The 17,748-nt window shown below is 39.0% G+C and overlaps 1 protein-coding gene and 16 non-coding genes across 17 annotated transcripts in view; 1 reads left to right on the top strand and 16 right to left on the bottom strand.

Moving 5' to 3' along the window:
• fhdc1 (FH2 domain containing 1) overlaps positions 1-17,276 on the top strand; it is a 28,921-nt gene extending 11,645 nt beyond the window's left edge. Inside the window, exons 6-13 of the mRNA XM_086083918.1 lie at positions 64-164; positions 6,646-6,716; positions 6,867-6,974; positions 7,830-7,900; positions 8,570-8,687; positions 8,779-8,943; positions 9,630-10,659; positions 12,821-17,276. Coding sequence (XP_085940044.1) covers positions 64-164; positions 6,646-6,716; positions 6,867-6,974; positions 7,830-7,900; positions 8,570-8,687; positions 8,779-8,943; positions 9,630-10,659; positions 12,821-13,659 — 2,503 coding nt within the window. The 3' untranslated portion in view covers positions 13,660-17,276. The remainder of the gene's footprint in view (positions 1-63; positions 165-6,645; positions 6,717-6,866; positions 6,975-7,829; positions 7,901-8,569; positions 8,688-8,778; positions 8,944-9,629; positions 10,660-12,820) is intronic.
• On the bottom strand, positions 398-468 carry trnag-gcc (transfer RNA glycine (anticodon GCC)). The gene has a single exon. It is a non-coding gene; the product is annotated as a tRNA-Gly (tRNA).
• trnag-gcc (transfer RNA glycine (anticodon GCC)) lies at positions 834-904 on the bottom strand. The gene has a single exon. It is a non-coding gene; the product is annotated as a tRNA-Gly (tRNA).
• trnag-gcc (transfer RNA glycine (anticodon GCC)) lies at positions 1,292-1,362 on the bottom strand. The gene has a single exon. It is a non-coding gene; the product is annotated as a tRNA-Gly (tRNA).
• Positions 1,694-1,764, bottom strand: trnag-gcc (transfer RNA glycine (anticodon GCC)). The gene has a single exon. It is a non-coding gene; the product is annotated as a tRNA-Gly (tRNA).
• Positions 2,026-2,096, bottom strand: trnag-gcc (transfer RNA glycine (anticodon GCC)). The gene has a single exon. It is a non-coding gene; the product is annotated as a tRNA-Gly (tRNA).
• On the bottom strand, positions 2,436-2,506 carry trnag-gcc (transfer RNA glycine (anticodon GCC)). The gene has a single exon. It is a non-coding gene; the product is annotated as a tRNA-Gly (tRNA).
• Positions 2,783-2,853, bottom strand: trnag-gcc (transfer RNA glycine (anticodon GCC)). The gene has a single exon. It is a non-coding gene; the product is annotated as a tRNA-Gly (tRNA).
• Positions 3,246-3,316, bottom strand: trnag-gcc (transfer RNA glycine (anticodon GCC)). The gene has a single exon. It is a non-coding gene; the product is annotated as a tRNA-Gly (tRNA).
• Positions 3,641-3,711, bottom strand: trnag-gcc (transfer RNA glycine (anticodon GCC)). The gene has a single exon. It is a non-coding gene; the product is annotated as a tRNA-Gly (tRNA).
• trnag-gcc (transfer RNA glycine (anticodon GCC)) lies at positions 3,997-4,067 on the bottom strand. Its single transcript has one exon. It is a non-coding gene; the product is annotated as a tRNA-Gly (tRNA).
• trnag-gcc (transfer RNA glycine (anticodon GCC)) lies at positions 4,415-4,485 on the bottom strand. The gene has a single exon. It is a non-coding gene; the product is annotated as a tRNA-Gly (tRNA).
• Positions 4,884-4,954, bottom strand: trnag-gcc (transfer RNA glycine (anticodon GCC)). The gene has a single exon. It is a non-coding gene; the product is annotated as a tRNA-Gly (tRNA).
• trnag-gcc (transfer RNA glycine (anticodon GCC)) lies at positions 5,291-5,361 on the bottom strand. The gene has a single exon. It is a non-coding gene; the product is annotated as a tRNA-Gly (tRNA).
• On the bottom strand, positions 5,625-5,695 carry trnag-gcc (transfer RNA glycine (anticodon GCC)). Its single transcript has one exon. It is a non-coding gene; the product is annotated as a tRNA-Gly (tRNA).
• Positions 6,047-6,117, bottom strand: trnag-gcc (transfer RNA glycine (anticodon GCC)). Its single transcript has one exon. It is a non-coding gene; the product is annotated as a tRNA-Gly (tRNA).
• Positions 6,284-6,354, bottom strand: trnag-gcc (transfer RNA glycine (anticodon GCC)). The gene has a single exon. It is a non-coding gene; the product is annotated as a tRNA-Gly (tRNA).
• Positions 17,277-17,748: the final 472 nt, after the last annotated feature.

Raw genomic sequence — 17,748 nt, 5'->3', positions numbered from 1 at the left:
CTCTCAGGAGTAATTGTGATATTGACATGACGGGCACGTGCATCGTCTTTTGTTTCGTGTCAGGTTGGAGGTGCGCATCGAGGCCATGGTACTCGGTGAGGAGTTTGTGCCTTCCTGTGCGCTGATGAGTCACGACATCGACGTCGTAAGAGTCGCCACTCGAGGTAACCGTGGCTCTGTGGTGTCTGCTTTCAAGTGTGCTCACACCTGATATTCAATCACGCCCTTGCATTATACTAAATAGGCCATTTTTGCATATTTTTTTCATGTATTAAAGCAGTGCATGTAGGAGAACAATACATTGTGATAACACAACACTTGAAGATAACAATACTTTGGAATAACAATTTTCAATCTTTTGAGACGAAGCTGCTGCCCCCTTTGTAAATGTAAAATATGCATTGGCCGGGAATCGAACCCGGGCCTCTCGCATGGCAAGCGAGAATTCTACCACTGAACAACCAATGCTTAGTGATGGTTTTCCAACAGGCTGTAGACCTCCACCACGGCAAGACATTTTCGAGACGGAATGTATCCGCAACATATATATTGCTATTATGATAACCACACATTGCAATAACACAGCGATAATGATTTTGGAACTATCCAATGCGATATTCCTAACAATAGATCCCAATAACGATACATGTACGATACAATGCTTCGTGCTGCCGTATCATTAGGCTAAAGACATATGACCTTATAACAATACTTAATCATAACAATACATTAAGATAACTATTCATAGCAATAATGCTACATTACGATACGAGTTTGATTACAACTTGTGATAGCAAATTAGAGAGTGAGCTGCTGCCTCTGTAAAGGTAAAGTGCATTGGCCGGGAATCGAACCCGGGCCTCTCGCATGGCAAGCGAGAATTCTACCACTGAACCACCAATGCTGAGTGCTAGTCTTCCAACGAGCTGTAGACCTCCACCAAGGCAAAACATTTTCAAGGGAATGTATTGTTGCAGTCTATATTTTACAATGAGTACGTTGCAAGACATTGCGATAATTTTTTGTTTACGATAACCCTCTGCAATAACAATAAAGAATTGTGGAGTGTGATAACACATTACAATAAAAATTTATAATGTTACATTGAGATAACAAATTTGAACATTTTGACACTCAGCTGTTGCCACCTCTGATATATTTTGGTCACAACGCTTGGAGATAACCACCATCGCGATTATGATTCATAACAATAACAATAGATTTTAATACATTGCAAGAAAAAACTTGTTAAATTTCAGGGTAAGTCGCTGGAACAACAGAAGAGATAAAGTGCATTGGCCGGGAATCGAACCCGGGCCTCTCGCATGGCAAGCGAGAATTCTTCCACTGAACCACCAATGCTTGGTGCTAGAGTCTCAATGGGCTGTAGAACTCCCTAAAGATTTTTTGTTTTAAAGGGAATCACTATATTGTTATCTTCGTAATGATACATTAAAATAACAAGACTCGGCGATAACAATTTGGAACTATCCAATGATCCACACAAATAACAACTCATTATATTACATTTCTCTATCCAGAGAGGGTCGTGGGGGCAGCAGCTTGAGCAGCGAAGCTTAACTTAATTTTCCCCAGCCACTTCGTTAAGCTCCTATGTGGAAATCCCAGGATGTTACATTGCACAATTAAATTTGAACAATTTGAGAATAAGCTGCTGCCACCGCTGTCAAATTGCATTGGCCGGGAATCGAACCCGGGCCTCTCGCATGGCAAGCGAGAATTCTACCACTGAACCACCAATGCTTTGGTTAGCTGTTCCAAAAGGCTGTTAACCTCCCCCAAGGCAAAACATTTTCAAGGGACGTTGGAATGTATCTGCAGCATATATATCGCTATAATGACAAACGCACATCGCAATAACACGGTGATAATGATTTTGGAATTGATTCCTATTAATACATCGTGACAACAACACTTCAAGAAATCAACACTTGCCATTATACATTGCAATAACTAACAGGAATAATTTGAGAGTGAGGTACTGCCATCTTTGTAAAGGTAAATTGCATTGGCCGGGAATTGAACCCGGGCCTCTCACATGGCAAGCGAGAATTCTACCACTGAACCACCAATGCTTGTTGCTGGACTCCCAATGGGCTGTAGAACTCCCTAAACATTTTTTTTTTTTAAAGGGAATCACTATATTGCTATCTTCGTAATGATACATTAAAAGACTCGGCGATAACAATTTGGAACTATCCAATGATCCACACAAATAACAACTAATTATACTACATTTCTCTATCCATCTACTACAATAGGTTCGGGTCTTGGAGGCAGCAGCTTGAGCAGCGAAGCATAACTTCTTTCGCCCCAGCCACTTCGTTAAGCTCCTGTGGGGAAATCCCAGGATGTTACATTGCGCGATTAAATTTGAACAATTTGAGAGCAAGCTGCTGCCACCGCTGTCAAAATGCATTGGCCGGGAATCGAACCCGGGCCTCTCGCATGGCAAGCGAGAATTCTACCACTGAACAACCAATGCCTTGGTTAACATTTCCAAAAGGCTGTTAACCTCCCACTGGGCAAAACATTTTCAAGGGACGTTGGAATGTATCAGCAGCATATATATTGCTATAATGATAACCGCACATCGCAATAACACGATAATGATTTTGGAATTGATTCCTATTTATACATCGCGACAACGATGCATTGTGGCAACAACACTTATCAACACTTGCCATTAATAACTATACATTGCAATAACTTATCAAGAACAATTTGATAGTGAGGTTCTGCCATCTTTGTAAAGATAAAGTGCATTAGCCGGGAATCGAACCCGGGACTCTCGCATGGCAAGCGAGAATTCTACCACTGAACCACCAATGCTTAGTGCTAGCATTCCAACGAGCTGTAGACCTCCACCAAGGCAAAACATTTTCAAGGGAAGTTTTTGGAATGTATTGTCTATATTTTACAATGAGTACGTTGCAAGACATTGCGATAATTTTTTTTTTAACGATAACCCTCTGCAATAACAATAAAGAATTGTGGAGTGTGATAACACATTACAATAACAATTTATAATGTTACATTGAGATAACAAATTTGATTATTTTGACATTCAGCTGTTGCCACCTCTGATATATTTTGGTCACAACGCTTGGAGATAACCACCATCGCGATTATGATTCATAACAATAACAATAGATTTTAATACATTGCAAGAAAAAACTTGTTCAATTCCAGGGTAAGTTGCTGGCACAACTGAAGAGATAAAGTGCATTGGCCGGGAATCGAACCCAGGCCTCTCGCATGGCAAGCGAGAATTCTTCCACTGAACCACCAATGCTTGTTGCTGGACTCCCAATGGGCTGTAGAACTCCCAAAATACTTTTTTTTTTAAAGGGAATCGCTATATTGTTATCTTCGTAATGATACATTAAAATAACAAGACTCGGCGATAACAATTTGGAACTATCCAATGATCCACACAAATAACAACTCATTATATTACATTTCTCTATCCAGAGAGGGTCGTGGGGGCAGCAGCTTGAGCAGCGAAGCTTAACTTATTTCTCCCCAGCCACTTCGTTAAGCTCCTGTGTGGAAATCCCAGGATGTAACATGTTCATTTGAACAATTTGAAAGTAAGCTGCTGCCACCGCTGTCAATATGCATTGGCCGGGAATCGAACCCGGGCCTCTCGCATGGCAAGCGAGAATTCTACCACTGAACAACCAATGCTTTGGTTAGCATCTCCAAAAGGCTGTTAACCTCCAGCAAGGCAAAACATTTTCAAGGGACGTTGGAATGTATCAGCAGCATATATATTGCTATAATGATAAATGAACATCGCAATAACACGGTGATAATGATTTTGGAATTGATTCCTATTAATACATCGTGACAACGATGCATTGTGGCAACAACACTTGGAGATATCAACACTTGCCATTAATAACTATACATTGCAATAACTTAACAAGAACAATTTGATAGTGAGGTTCTGCCATCTTTGTAAAGATAAAGTGCATTGGCCGGGAATCAAACCCAGGCCTCTCGCATGGCAAGCGAGAATTCTACCACTGAACCACCAATGATTGGTACTAGGGTACCAATGGGATGTAGAACTCCCTAAAGACCTTTTTTTTTTTAAAAGGGAATCGCTATATTGTTATCTTCGTAATAATACATTAAAATTACAAGACTCGGCGATAACAATTTGGAACTATCCAATGATCCACACAAATAACAACTCATTATATTACATTTCTCTATCCATCTACTTCAACGGGTTCGGGTCGTTGGGGTAGCAGCTTGAGCAGCGAAGCTTAACTTCGTTCTCCCCAGCCACTTCGTTAAGCTCCTATGGGGAAATCCCAGGATGTTACATTGCGCAAACAAATTTGAACAATTTGAGAGTAAGCTGCTGCCACCGCTGTCAAAATGCATTGGCCGGGAATCGAACCCGGGCCTCTCGCATGGCAAGCGAGAATTCTACCACTGAACAACCAATGCTGAGTGCTAGTTTTCCAACGAGCTGTAGACCTCCACCAAGGCAAAACATTTTCAAGGGAAGTTTTTGGAATGTATTGTTGCAGTCTATATTTTACAATGAGTACGTTGCAAGACATTGCGATCATTTCTTTTTTAACGATAACCCTCTGCAATAACAATAAAGAATTGTGGAGTGTGATAACACATTGCAATAACAATTTATAATGTTACATTGAGATAACAAATTTGAACATTTTGACACTCAGCTGTTGCCACCTCTGATATATTTTGGTCACAACGCTTGGAGATAACCACCATCGCGATTATGATTCATAACAATAACAATAGATTTTAATACATTGCAAGAAAAAACTTGTTCAATTTCAGGGTAAGTTGCTGGCACAACTGAAGAGATAAAGTGCATTGGCCGGGAATCGAACCCGGGCCTCTCGCATGGCAAGCGAGAATTCTACCACTGAACCACCAATGCTTAGTGCTGGGTTCCCAATGGGCTGTAGAACTCCATGAAGACAATTTTTTTTAAAAGGGATTCGCTATATTGCTATCTTTGTAATTATACATTAAAAGACTCGGTGATAACAATTTGGAACTATCCAATGATCCACACAAATAACTAATTATACTAGATTTCTCTATCCATCTACTGCAACGGGTTCGGGTCGTGGGGGCAGCAGCTTGAGCAGTGAAGCATAACTTCTTTCTCCCCAGCCACTTCGTTAAGCTCCTATGGGGAAATCCCAGGATGTTACATTGCGCAATTAAATTTGAACAATTTGAGAGCAAGCTGCTGCCACCGCTGTCAAAATGCATTGGCCGGGAATCGAACCCGGGCCTCTCGCATGGCAAGCGAGAAGTCTACCACTGAACAACCAATGCTGAGTGCTAGTCTACCAACGAGCTGTAGACCTCCACCAAGGCAAAACATTTTCAAGGGACATTGGAATGTATCAGCAGCATATATATTGCTATAATGATAACCGCACATCGCAATAACACGGTGATAATGATTTTGGAATTGATTCCTATTAATACATCGTGACAACAACACTTCAAGATATCAACACTTGCCATTAATAACTATACATTGCAATAACTAACAGGAATAATTTGAGAGTGAGGTGTTGCCATAATTTGCAAAGTGCATTGGCCGGGAATCGAACCCGGGCCTCTCGCATGGCAAGCAAGAATTCTACCACTGAACCACCAATGCTTGGTACAATTTTCCCAATGGGCTGTAGAACTCCCTAAAGACCTTTTTTTTTTTTTTTTAAGGGAATCGCTATATTGTTATCTTCGTAATAATACATTCAAATAACATGACTCGGCGATAACAATTTGGAACTTTCCAATTATCCACACAAATAACTACTAATTATATTACATTTCTCTATCCATCTACTACAAAGGGTTCGGGTCGTTGGGGCAATAGCTTGAGCAGCGAAGCATAACTTCTTTCTCCCCAGCCACTTCGTTCAGCTCCTGTGGGGAAATCCCAGGATGTTACATTGCGCAAACAAATTTGAACAATTTTGAGAGTAAGCTGCTGCCACCGCTGTCAAAGTGCATTGGCCGGGAATCGAACCCGGGCCTCTCGCATGGCAAGCGAGAATTCTGCCACTGAACAACCAATGCTGAGTGCTGCTTTCTCATTAGGCTAAACACCTATGACTTTATAACAACACTTGCTGATTATAAATATACATTGAGATAACTATTCATAGCAGTAATCCTACAAGTTTGATTACAAATTAAAGAGTGACAGGTTTGAGAGTGAACTTCTGCATCTGTAAAGGTGAAGTGCATTGGCCGGGAATCGAACCCGGGCCTCTCGCATGGCAAGCGAGAATTCTACCACTGAACAACCAATGCTTAGTGATGGTTTTCCAACAGGCTGTAGACCTCCGCCAAGGCAAGACATTTCCAACTGCCGTATTCTTGGAACATTTTAACAAAATAAATCGAACCCGGGGTTCTCACATGGCAAGCTAGAATTCTACCACTGAACTACCAACGCTGACATGACACCAGCAACCATTTTTCAACCACCATAACGTAGAAAGGAACTTGGAACTCACGTCATGTAACATATACGCATACAATTTGCAAACATTTCGCATGTCTTTAATGTGCGATTGCTGACGTTTTGATTTGATCCCACAGAGTTAATGGGTTGCGAGGAGCTTCACGCCATTTTGCATCTGGTGCTGCAGGCGGGAAACATCATGAACGCGGTACGTGGACGCAACGCAGTGTCATAAATCGTAAAAGTCAAGTCATCATTATTTATAGAGCGCTTTCAAACTGCCTCAGTTGTCACAAAGCGCTTTACAGAAACACAACAAAACGAACAAACCGTTCAATGTTGCTTTGTGTTTGTTCAGGGAGGCTACGCGGGCAACGCAGTGGGCTTCAAGTTGTCGTCGCTGCTCTCGTTGGCCGACACCAAAGCCAACAAGCCGGGGATGAACCTGCTGCACTTTGTCGCAATGGTAGCAAAAAATGTTTTTACGCATTCACGTCATTGAAAATATGGTCACTTGTGAACGAAATGCTTTTTATTTTGGGGGATTTTTATATAATACTATTATTATAATATTTACTTTCATTTTTTTGTGTTTTGTTAATAAGTTATACATAGTTACTTGATTTATTTGATCTTTTTACTTCATATTTCTTACTTTAATGTTTGTGTTTTTTCTTAGAAATAATGTTTACATTTTTAATTAATCATGTTTACTTTATTACTTACTGGTTTTCACTGTTTGGCTTACAAATATTGACATTTTTAATACTTAATCTTTTTTTACTATTATGTTTTTGTAAAGTTGCCATTGACTTTAGCACTATTTATAATGAAGTATCGTTGTTAATTAATTAATTCATTTGCATTTTATAATATGTGCAGGATTTCTTAATAGATTTTAGGCGATATTATATTATATTTTTATGATATTTTATTAAATAACCATTATTACTTTTTTACTTACATTTACTTACATTTTAAAAATGTTATATATATATATATGACATTTACTGAATATGTGTGTTTTTGTTTGCAAACGTTTACCATTTTAATAATTTTAATTATAATTTTTTACCCTTTTACTTAAAAATGGGCATGCTTTTAATATGGTTTAATATTTTATTACATACATTTTTTGTTTTTAATTAATAATATTTTAATTTTTTGTTCCAAATTTTTAAATTTTTTAATTTTTACATAATCATGCAAATAATCTGTGCCGTTCACATTTAATTTTTATTTTTTTGGTGGGGGGCAAATGCCATCTGCACCATGCCCATATGCAAAACGTTATGCTAACAAACGCTGCTTCCTTTCTTAGGAGGCCAAGAAAAAAGACGAGGCCCTGTTAAAGTTTCCGGAAAAACTGGTCCACATCCAGAGTGCAGCCAGGTAAAAAAAATAAAAATGTCTTGAAGGGGGAAGTCAACTAAAAAAAAAATCTTGACAATAATGTTTTCTGCAGGCCCACTATTCTAAAACCGGTATTTTGGTTAATATTGCGTTAATGGAATATGAGTTACGCAGCAAAATCCAGCCATTTTTATCCATCTCAAGGGGCGGCCATTTTGCCTCTTGCGATCGAGTGAAAATGCCACCACAGTTGCTCAGGTCTCAGCAACCAATCATAGCTCAGCTTCAGGAAACAGGTGAGCTGTGATTGGTCGTTGCCTGAGCCCTTACCAGCTGTGATGTCATCTTCAGTCGACAGCAAGTGGCAAAATGGCCGCCCCTGAGATGGATTTAAAAAAACGGCTGGATTTTGCTGCTTAACTCATATTCCACAAATGTAATATTAATCAGAATGTCATGTTTAGACTAGTGAGGTCCCACAACATATAAATGTCAAGAAATGCTTAAGGTTGACTTTTCTAAATTCTAAAAAATATAGAGTAAAAACGTTAAGCATTGCATTTAAAAAGTTGATGTAAGTAAAAATGATAAATGCTTAAATAATATACAAAAAAATTAAACTAATACATAATAAGTAAGTAAAAATGTCGATACATGTGTATAATGTTAAGCTAGCGGTAAAACCATGTGATCCCCCCCCTTATGTAGGATCTCCGTGGAGAACATGGATCTGGAGTTCTCGTCCTTGTACGTGCGGATCCGAACCCTCGAGGAGAAGGTGCAGGGAGACCCCGAATTACTTCCACAGCTGGAGCCTTTCCTGCAGGTCCGTCGGCCGACCCATCGATCGTCAAGAAATGCGGCACCACCAGGAAATGAGATTTGAGCCTGCTGATTGACGTCCCGGATGTTTGCAGAGTTCTGCCAAGACGCTTGCGGATCTGAAGCGTCGTCGTCTGGAGCTTCGCAAAGAAGGCAACGGGCTGGTGGACTTCTTCTGCGAGGACAAGGACGCGTTCAAGCTGGACGAAGGATTTCGCATCTTCCATGACTTTTGCGTCAAGTTCAAGAAAGCTGTCAAGGTCCGGGGCTCTCACTTCAAACTTCAACGTCCACGATACGTTTAAATGAGGGGAGTCAAAATTAGTGAGTTAATTTTGAGTTAATTTAAAGTTCCCTCTAATAATGACCGCCCATTACTTGGAAAGCCTGTACTGACACATCCACGTCAAAATTTTGCAGTAATAAATTTAATAATGCATATATTTGTGAAGACTGGGGTTAAGTTGTACACAGCAATTTAAAAAATTTGCACAATTTTACAAGTTACTTCATGTTAAAGATGAGTTAGTTCTTAATATGAAAATAAAAATGCACCGAGCTATCACCAACGTCTTACAAATGCAATTATGCCATCTAGTGGCAGAAAAATGACCTCAACGCAAATCAATATCACACTTATTTTTTACATTACAGTACATATTTTTAATTTTAATTCAATTTTATGAATTATTATGAAATAACTGTATCATTGACTAAATGATGCAGCAACATTTCTATTGGTTTAACATATTTTCCCTTTTTATTTTGTTATCAAAAGTATGAAAACTAAAAAAAAAAATGTTTTATTGTACATTTAGAACAGATATAAAATTTGCGATTAATCGTGAGTTAACTATTGAAGTCATGCGATTAATTACGATTAAAAATCCTAATCGCCTTACACCCCTAGTTTACATCATTGTCCGTTTTTTTTTTTTTCCCGCAGGACAACGCCGAGCGCGAGCTGAAGGAGACGGCGAGACAGCGTCGCTTGAGAGAGCTGGAGGGAAAACGATTGGCGTGGTCGGCGGAAGACGCCGGCGGCGGCGGCGGTGTGTTCGCTCGCAGCAGCAGCGAGAACGACGTGGAGACCCTCACCAAGGAAGGCCTCCTGGACTTCTTCCAGGGGAGGTCCAAGAGCCCTCACAGTCCGCCGGGACGCTCCTCCAGTGCCCGCCGCCACCGCCACACGCTGACGTCCATCGCCGACCGGGAACTCCACAGCTACCTGGAACTGTTCGGAGACAAGTTTAACAGCCTGCCGCGGTCAGGCCGCGCCCTCCAGCGCAAAAGCGCCCCTTGGCTCGACAACCTCGAGCTGACATCCCCCCGAGCTGAAACCGAACCCATCAGCCCCCTCGCCAGATTTTCCTCCAACGCTGACGAGGACCGATACAACAACAACAACAACAGAGGTTCGTTCGCTGGCCACATGAACGTAAACGTAGAGAAGCACACGTTGGTTCCCGGCCCACAAGCGTTTCACCTCCAGAGTCCAAACTTGGTCCACCGGGGCGATGTCCAGCTGACGGATCTGGAACAAGACAGGCGCCCCCCTTGCGGGACTCTGGATACGGTTCCAGGGGTCACAATAGAGCATTTGACGCAAGAGGACCAGACGAGTTCAGTTTCCTCCACCACCTGTGACACCCCCTTGCCCTTAGACACCCCGTTGTCCAATAGGAAGCCGGCGTTTTTCATCCCAGACGCCACCGAAGCGGACTGCTCCGTCACCCTGGACGTCTCCGAAGTCGAGAGCTCGTCCCTTTCTAAAGACGGATTTCAAACTGGAACGAGTGACAAAGACAGGAAGAGCCCCGGAGAGCTCAGTTCCTTGTCTGCCGATTCGGACTCCGCGCCACCCGGGGAGTCGTCAGTACCGAGAACTGTGGACGCCGCCTCGGCGACGCCGCCCGAGTGGGGAACCGAAAGCTTCGACACCGCCGTTGCCAACACTGCAAAAACTGAAATCTTGAGTAAGATAGAATTTTCTTAAATTTAACCTTCATTTATGAGTTATTTTTTACCAAAAATGAAATTGTCAGACAAGATCATTCTGCTTATTTTAGGATACTTATTACTTAATTATCTTATTTGATCAAGCAGTCTTGGCATTGACAGTTTTAAGTCCTGTGAGGCTTAAAACAAGCATTTTCCACATTTTAAGACGACAACTACCCAACGTCAAAGGCCGGTGGCGTGCGGTCAGGATAGGCAAGGCAGGCAAAAGGAAAGATTGGCTTTGCGGATGCGCTTCGATGAACTGGCGGTTTCACTTTACATGGCGTTTGGCGTTGCTATTGCTAGCTTGATTTTGTGAGGAATTAGGCTGTTTTACAGGGAGATATCACTTTGTTACATTCTTTCCAGGCGGGTTTGAAATTGTCCGTTTCCCGTTATTATCTTATTTTTTCACATTTTACAGGTAAGTCAAATTTTCTTGTTCTTTTGTCAAATAATTTTGAAGGAATCATTTTCTTATTTTACTATAGTTTTTGTTAAATTTTCCACTGTCCTTTTTGCAGTCGAACCTCGGAAAAGCAAAGTTGATATGAGCCTAGTATTATTTTCTCTTTTTTTTTCTTTTTTTTTTACAGGTAAATGTAAGTAAAATTTTCTTGTTCTGTTGCCAGATAATTTTGCTTATTTGAAGTAATCATTTTCTTATTTTACTATAGTTTTTGTTAAATTTTCTGCAGTCTTTTTTGCAATGGAACCTCGGAAAAGCAAAGTTGATATGGGCCTAATATTATTATCTTATTTTTCAAATTTTACAGGTAAATTTAAGTCAAATTTTCTTGTTCTGTTGCCAGATAATTTTGCTTAATTTTCTTATTTTACTAGATTTTTTTCTTACATTTTCTACCCGTTCTTTTTGCAGTCGAACCTCGGAAAAGCAAAGTTGATATGGGCCTAGTATTATTTTCTCTTTTTTTTTCTTTTTTTTTTTACAGGTAAATGTAAGTAAAATTTTCTTGTTCTGTTGCCAGATAATTTTGCTTATTTGAAGTAATAACTTTCTTATTTTACTATAGTTTTTGTTAAATTTTCCACAGTCCTTTTTGCAATGGAACCTCGGAAAAGCAAAGTTGATATGGGCCTAATATTATTATCTTATTTTTCAAATTTTACAGGTAAATTTAAGTCAAATTTTCTTGTTCTGTTGCCAGATAATTTTGCTTACTTGAAGTTATCATTTTCTTATTTTACTATATATTTTGTTAAATTTTCCACTGTCCTTTTTGCAGTCGAACCTCGGAAAAGCAAAGTTGATATGAGCCTAGTATTATTTTCTCTCTTTTTTTTTACAGGTAAATGTAAGTAAAATTTTCTTGTTCTGTTGCCAGATAATTTAGCTTATTTGAAGTAATAACTTTCTTATTTTACTACAGTTTTTGTTAAATTTTCTGCAGTCCTTTTTGCAATGGAACCTCGGAAAAGCAAAGTTGACATGGGCCTAATATTATTATCTTATTTTTCAAATTTTACAGGTAAATTTAAGTCAAATTTTCTTGTTCTGTTGCCAGATAATTTTGCTTAATTTTCTTATTTTACTAGATTTTTTTCTTACATTTTCTACCCGTTCTTTTTGCAGTGAAACCTCGGAAAAGCAAAGTTGATATGAGCCTAGTATTATTTTCTCATTTTTTTCTTTTTTTTTTACAGGTAAATGTAAGTAAAATTTTCTTGTTCTGTTGCCAGATAATTTAGCTTATTTGAAGTAATAACTTTCTTATTTTACTACAGTTTTTGTTAAATTTTCTGCAGTCCTTTTTGCAATGGAACCTCGGAAAAGCAAAGTTGACATGGGCCTAATATTATTATCTTATTTTTCAAATTTTACAGGTAAATTTAAGTCAAATTTTCTTGTTCTGTTGCCAGATAATTTTGCTTAATTTTCTTATTTTACTAGATTTTTTTCTTACATTTTCTACCCGTTCTTTTTGCAGTGAAACCTCGGAAAAGCAAAGTTGATATGAGCCTAGTATTATTTTCTCATTTTTTTCTTTTTTTTTTACAGGTAAATGTAAGTAAAATTTTCTTGTTCTGTTGCCAGATAATTTTGCTTACTTGAAGTAATAATTTTCTTATTTTACTAGATTTTTTTCTTACATTTTCTACCCGTTCTTTTTGCAGTGGAACCTCGGAAAAGCGGCAGCAAACCAGCATGCGGCAAAAGCAAGGCGGGGGGCGAAGTCGGCGGCAGTGCGGGCAGTGATGGTCCCGACGGGGGCGCCGCCAGCGACGGCAGTGGCGTCGGTCCCGGTGGGAACATCGGGAGTGTGCGGACGCTCACCAGCAGCGAGAGCCAGAGCATGCGAAAAGTGGTGCCTATTAGCCGACTTACCAGGACCGGCAGCAAAAAGAAAGCAAAGGCGACCCTCGATCGACCCGCCCGCGATCAAAGTACCCCATCGAGGGGACACCGGGAAAAGACCCCAAAACCCCCGCGCCACTCCAGTCTACCTCCCGACGACTCCAAAGACCAGAGAGGAGGCGGCATCCTCTCGAGTTGCGCGTGCGATTCCAGTAACTTGAAGAAGACTTCCTCCGTCAACAAGCCGAGCGCAAAACCTTTGAGGAACCTCCCCAAGCCGGCGCCGGAGGAGAAGATGTGCCGCTCCACCATGAGGGCCCTGCAGACGCAAGTCCCGGGCGGCCCGCCGTCGGAAAGCGGCAGCTCGCAGGCGCCCGCCTCCAAGAGCCCCCCCGACGTCCCGAGCTTCGCCCGCAACACCGTGGCGTCGTCTTCCCGCACCGCGCCGTCTCACGCCCCCGCCGGCCTCAGTCGGCACGCGTCCGTCAAACAGACCAGATTAGCATCCGCGGGCGCGGCCGGCGAGGAGCGGACGAGCCTGCGGCGGGTGCAAAGCGTCAAGGCCGGCAGCCGCGGCGCTTACCGCAGCCAGACGCCGCCCGCGCAGTCCCGCGACGTCGGGACGCCCAGCAGGAGCGCCAAGCCCAGCTGGAAGTAAATCGCAACGAAGCCGTCGTGTTCTTTCTCGGGAATGGGACAACTGTTGCGTCCAATCCCTTTTTTTTTCCACTCCTACTTTGTCAATAGGGAGCATTTCACCACAGGAACTCACGAAGGTTATTATAGGTCACGAAAGCAAAACGAAATAACCAAAACGAACGTTGAAGAACATTTTTGTTAATTATGTCAAATAAAAGTAAAAGTTGCTTTATCTTGCGCGATAATTATAGCGAAAATGCGCTTTGTTGTCGTCTTTGTCAATTAATATACAGTACATTTTGTACAGTACATTTCACTCTAAAAAGAGTCTATTTGTTCCCACAGACTCAAATTTACACTCGAACTATTCGGAATCAATTTTACTTAAAAGTATTTTTAGTGTGTAGTGTAGTAACGTTTTTTTTCACTCAGAAATTCTAAGTAAATTTTAGAAGGAATTTTTTCGAGTAAATTTTAGAAGGAATTTTTTCGAGTAAATTTTAGAAGGAATTTTTTCGAGTAAATTTTAGAAGGAATTTTTTCGAGTACATTTTATAAAATAAAATAAAAAGTAACACGAGGTTGAAGAACAAACTCGCGACCTTCAGCTTGGGAGACGGCCACTCTACCACCTGAGCTTATGCCGCTCCTACTGTTTGCTGATATCTCTCGTACCTTAAATATTTTACTCTCTTGAAAGTGTAAATTTTACTCTGTTTAGAGTGGGACCAAAGAGACTCTTTTTAGAGTAAAACGTACTCTGAAAAATTGACTGTGCATCATACGCAAGCTTTTGGGGTTCATTTTGAATGTTTATTTATTATTTATTTTTGGCATTGCTGTGCGTCCGTACAGAAGAAGGAAGGTCAAAAAGTCATTTAAGAATTGCAGTTTACGATACTTTGTTACAAAATATTTAGTGACCTTTTTTTTAAATCTTTCACTCAAAAAATACCCTATATAATTAAAATTAATTACTAAATAAAACTAAGAAAAGCTCAACTAAAAGAAAACATTTAAAAATAAAAATAAAAACTAACAAATCAGCTTTAAAAAACAAATTTTCAATTAAATGAATTTGAAAAAGTCAAAACGAACCAAAAGTTAAATAGTAAAAAGCTTCTTTTTTTTAAAGTTTGTCTTCTTCGGGTATCCGTAGCAGAAAGATGGCAGCGAAACATGTCAGCTTCCTGTAAGTTGAGGCACGACCCATGTAATATAATTAGCGATTGCTAGACCTCCGATTATATGAAAAAAAAAGTACATTGATGTAATCCAACATGTTTTTTTGCATATTATTAAATTAATAGTGTGTTTTTAAAATGATTGAATTTCACAATGTCCCTTTAAAACACGAATTAATAACTGAATTCCTGCAAAATGACACATTTTGGACTGAATATGATGTCCTTGTTTTTATAAAAACTACATTCATTTGAACTACTTTTAAAAATTACAACTTTTATGACCTGCCATGCCAATTTTATTCTTATGGAATTACTGATCAGTTTGGACCATTTCAAAATTAAACAAGGTATGTAAAAGATGAATCATTTGTCAAAAATAAGCAATTAGGCTGGTCAACACACATTTTGGTGCCAGGAAAGTTTTGTTGACATTGGTTGTTATTCTTTTCAAGCAACGTCCGTAGAGTATTCCTTCATTTTTGATGCAATATCGTGAAAGATGGCAATCATCGTTGCAGAAATTGAAATCACCTTTCATGTGAAAATGAAGCAAAAACCCAGCAAGATTTGACACTTATTGCGATTTTGATCTGAAAACACATTTGTGAGGAGTTCCTGTGGTAGAAACGCGCCTGCAATGTTGTACGTGCACGTCGGTATTGTTTTGTCGAGCAGAACAAAAGCTCGCACGCTTGCATGATGTGGCCACTACGTAAACAACTGCTTTAACGTTACAGTCCAGTTCAACTAGGATACATAGACGAAAATGTAACCCGTTATGCAAAGTGCGGTACTCGTTGTGCCTGTTGGTAGTGTTTCAAGGACGCCTCCATACCGTCATGGGGAAGCATGCCACGCTACGACGCTAATGCTAACTGAGCATTCAAGACATTAGGATGTTTTTTCATCATAATTGTTTTTTTTTGGGGGGGGGGGGTGATTCGACTGTGAATGTAGCACCTGGTTATTTAATAGTAACATTTGTTACTGTGTGTAGCTTTAATTCAGCTGGTCATAATATTAGGTACACGAGAGCTTTTTAAAGATGTACCTAATGAAGTGGCCGATGATGTTGAATATTATTTCAAGCAAATGCGTGCGTGTGCGTGTGTGTGTGTGTGTCCTTATTGCATGTATGTGATTTAGATTTTCTGCAAGAAAAGTGTTAGGGCTACATGGGAATTTTTTTCAATAAAAAAAGTCATAATATTACAGAACAACAATGTAATATTAGTGAGTTAATGTCAATAGTTGGTCTGGTAAAAGTCCCATCTTTGTCTCTTTTTTATTTTTGTTTTAACCAAAGATTTCACTTTATTTCTATATTGCAATACATTTGTCATATTATGACTAAATATTGTATGTTCATAAATTACGGCAAATTTCTAAAAATACTTGTTTTTGGACCAAATTGTTTATTGTATTATTTAGCATAAATTTGATGTAAAATAAATAAATAAATCGGAATTTAGCAACCATATACTTGCTTGTAAAATTAAAATTATCAGTTCAAATTACGAATTGTGAAAAGCATTTGACCAAATATTATGCCTTTTTTCTCTCATAAAATTATTAATTATTTGTTGTTCATTTGGACTTTATTATACTAGTTTTTCTTGAAAATTACATTATTCTTGTATAAAAGTGTCATAATTGCACCACTATATTTTTGTAAAATTCTACCTTTTTCAAATCAAATTACCATTTGTGGAAAAAAAATGGGTAAAATTACAAGATGTCGATTTATTTTCCTCATTTAATCTTGAAAAGTAAGGCTCGTAAAAATAAGGCTTTCTTGTACTTTGACGTAATTACTATAATTTTGGTTTGATTCACATTTTTAATCAAGTATCGTCCTTTTTTTAATTGTTAAATTATCATCTATTGTAAATTATGACTTTATTGTTATTTAATATAACTTTACTGTCACAAATTTGCCAGTTGTCCCTCATGAAATTCATTCATTCTTGTAAAATTCCGCTTTTTTTTATTGTAACATTACAACTTTAGCCTCATAATATTTCGAATACTCTTGTAAAATAACTTTTTTCTAAAAACATTTTTTTTTAATTCTCATGTAGTTCCGTTTTTTTATGTTTTTTTTTTTTTACTTCTCTCCTAAAACTCTCCTTTTTTTCATATAATATTCACACCACTTTTCTCGGTGTGGCCCTAACACTTGTTGCCTTTTCTGCTGATGTCATTTGAGCTTGTGTGTCTTAAAATATATATATATATATATATCAACATCGGCCTATAAAGAGCATTGTGCCATCGTCTCCATGGTAACCGACAACCACCACATACGCACACACACCAAACAGCCTGTTGCCTTAAAGCCTGTAGCTCCATACATGCATTTCAATATTCGATACATTCATCCAGCTGCTCTTTGTACATAATGTAAAGACATAGTATTTTTATGACCATTAAAGCTTTCTATACAGCACTTGAAGAGTCTCGTGTGTGTGCGTGCGTGCGTGCGTGCGTGCGTGTGTGCGTGTGGCATTTACTGACTACAATGACAACCAAGGTTCGGTGGTTATTATTAGCGACTCATGCCCGTATCATCTACATGACAAACATTTGCCTCACAAAGACGTCTTTGATGACATTACGTAATATTTGGACTTTTTTTCCCCCTCAAAGAATACAATACAATAATAATAGTAATAATATTTCTACACTAAACTTAATTCTCAAATTGCTTAGTTTTTTTTCTTCATAAAGCTTATTTATTTTCTCTGAATATTATAATAATTGTATATATTATATAGTCCGTAATTATCCGTTTTGATTAAAAAAAAAACATAAAAACTTGCCATATTATAATTTCCTTGCACAGCAATTATTAAAATATTATTTCATGTGCTGTTCTTGCTGTGCGCGCCTTGTCCTCTTAGAGGCAATGTGGTGCACCT

The sequence above is a fragment of the Leptonotus elevatus genome, chromosome 8 (assembly GCF_054856555.1).
Source record: "Leptonotus elevatus isolate MCC_2025b chromosome 8, RoL_Lele_1.0, whole genome shotgun sequence".
NCBI classification, from domain to species: Eukaryota; Metazoa; Chordata; class Actinopteri; order Syngnathiformes; family Syngnathidae; genus Leptonotus; species Leptonotus elevatus.
The sequence above is the reverse complement of the archived record's forward strand: the minus strand, read 5'-3'. Positions and strand labels throughout refer to the sequence as shown.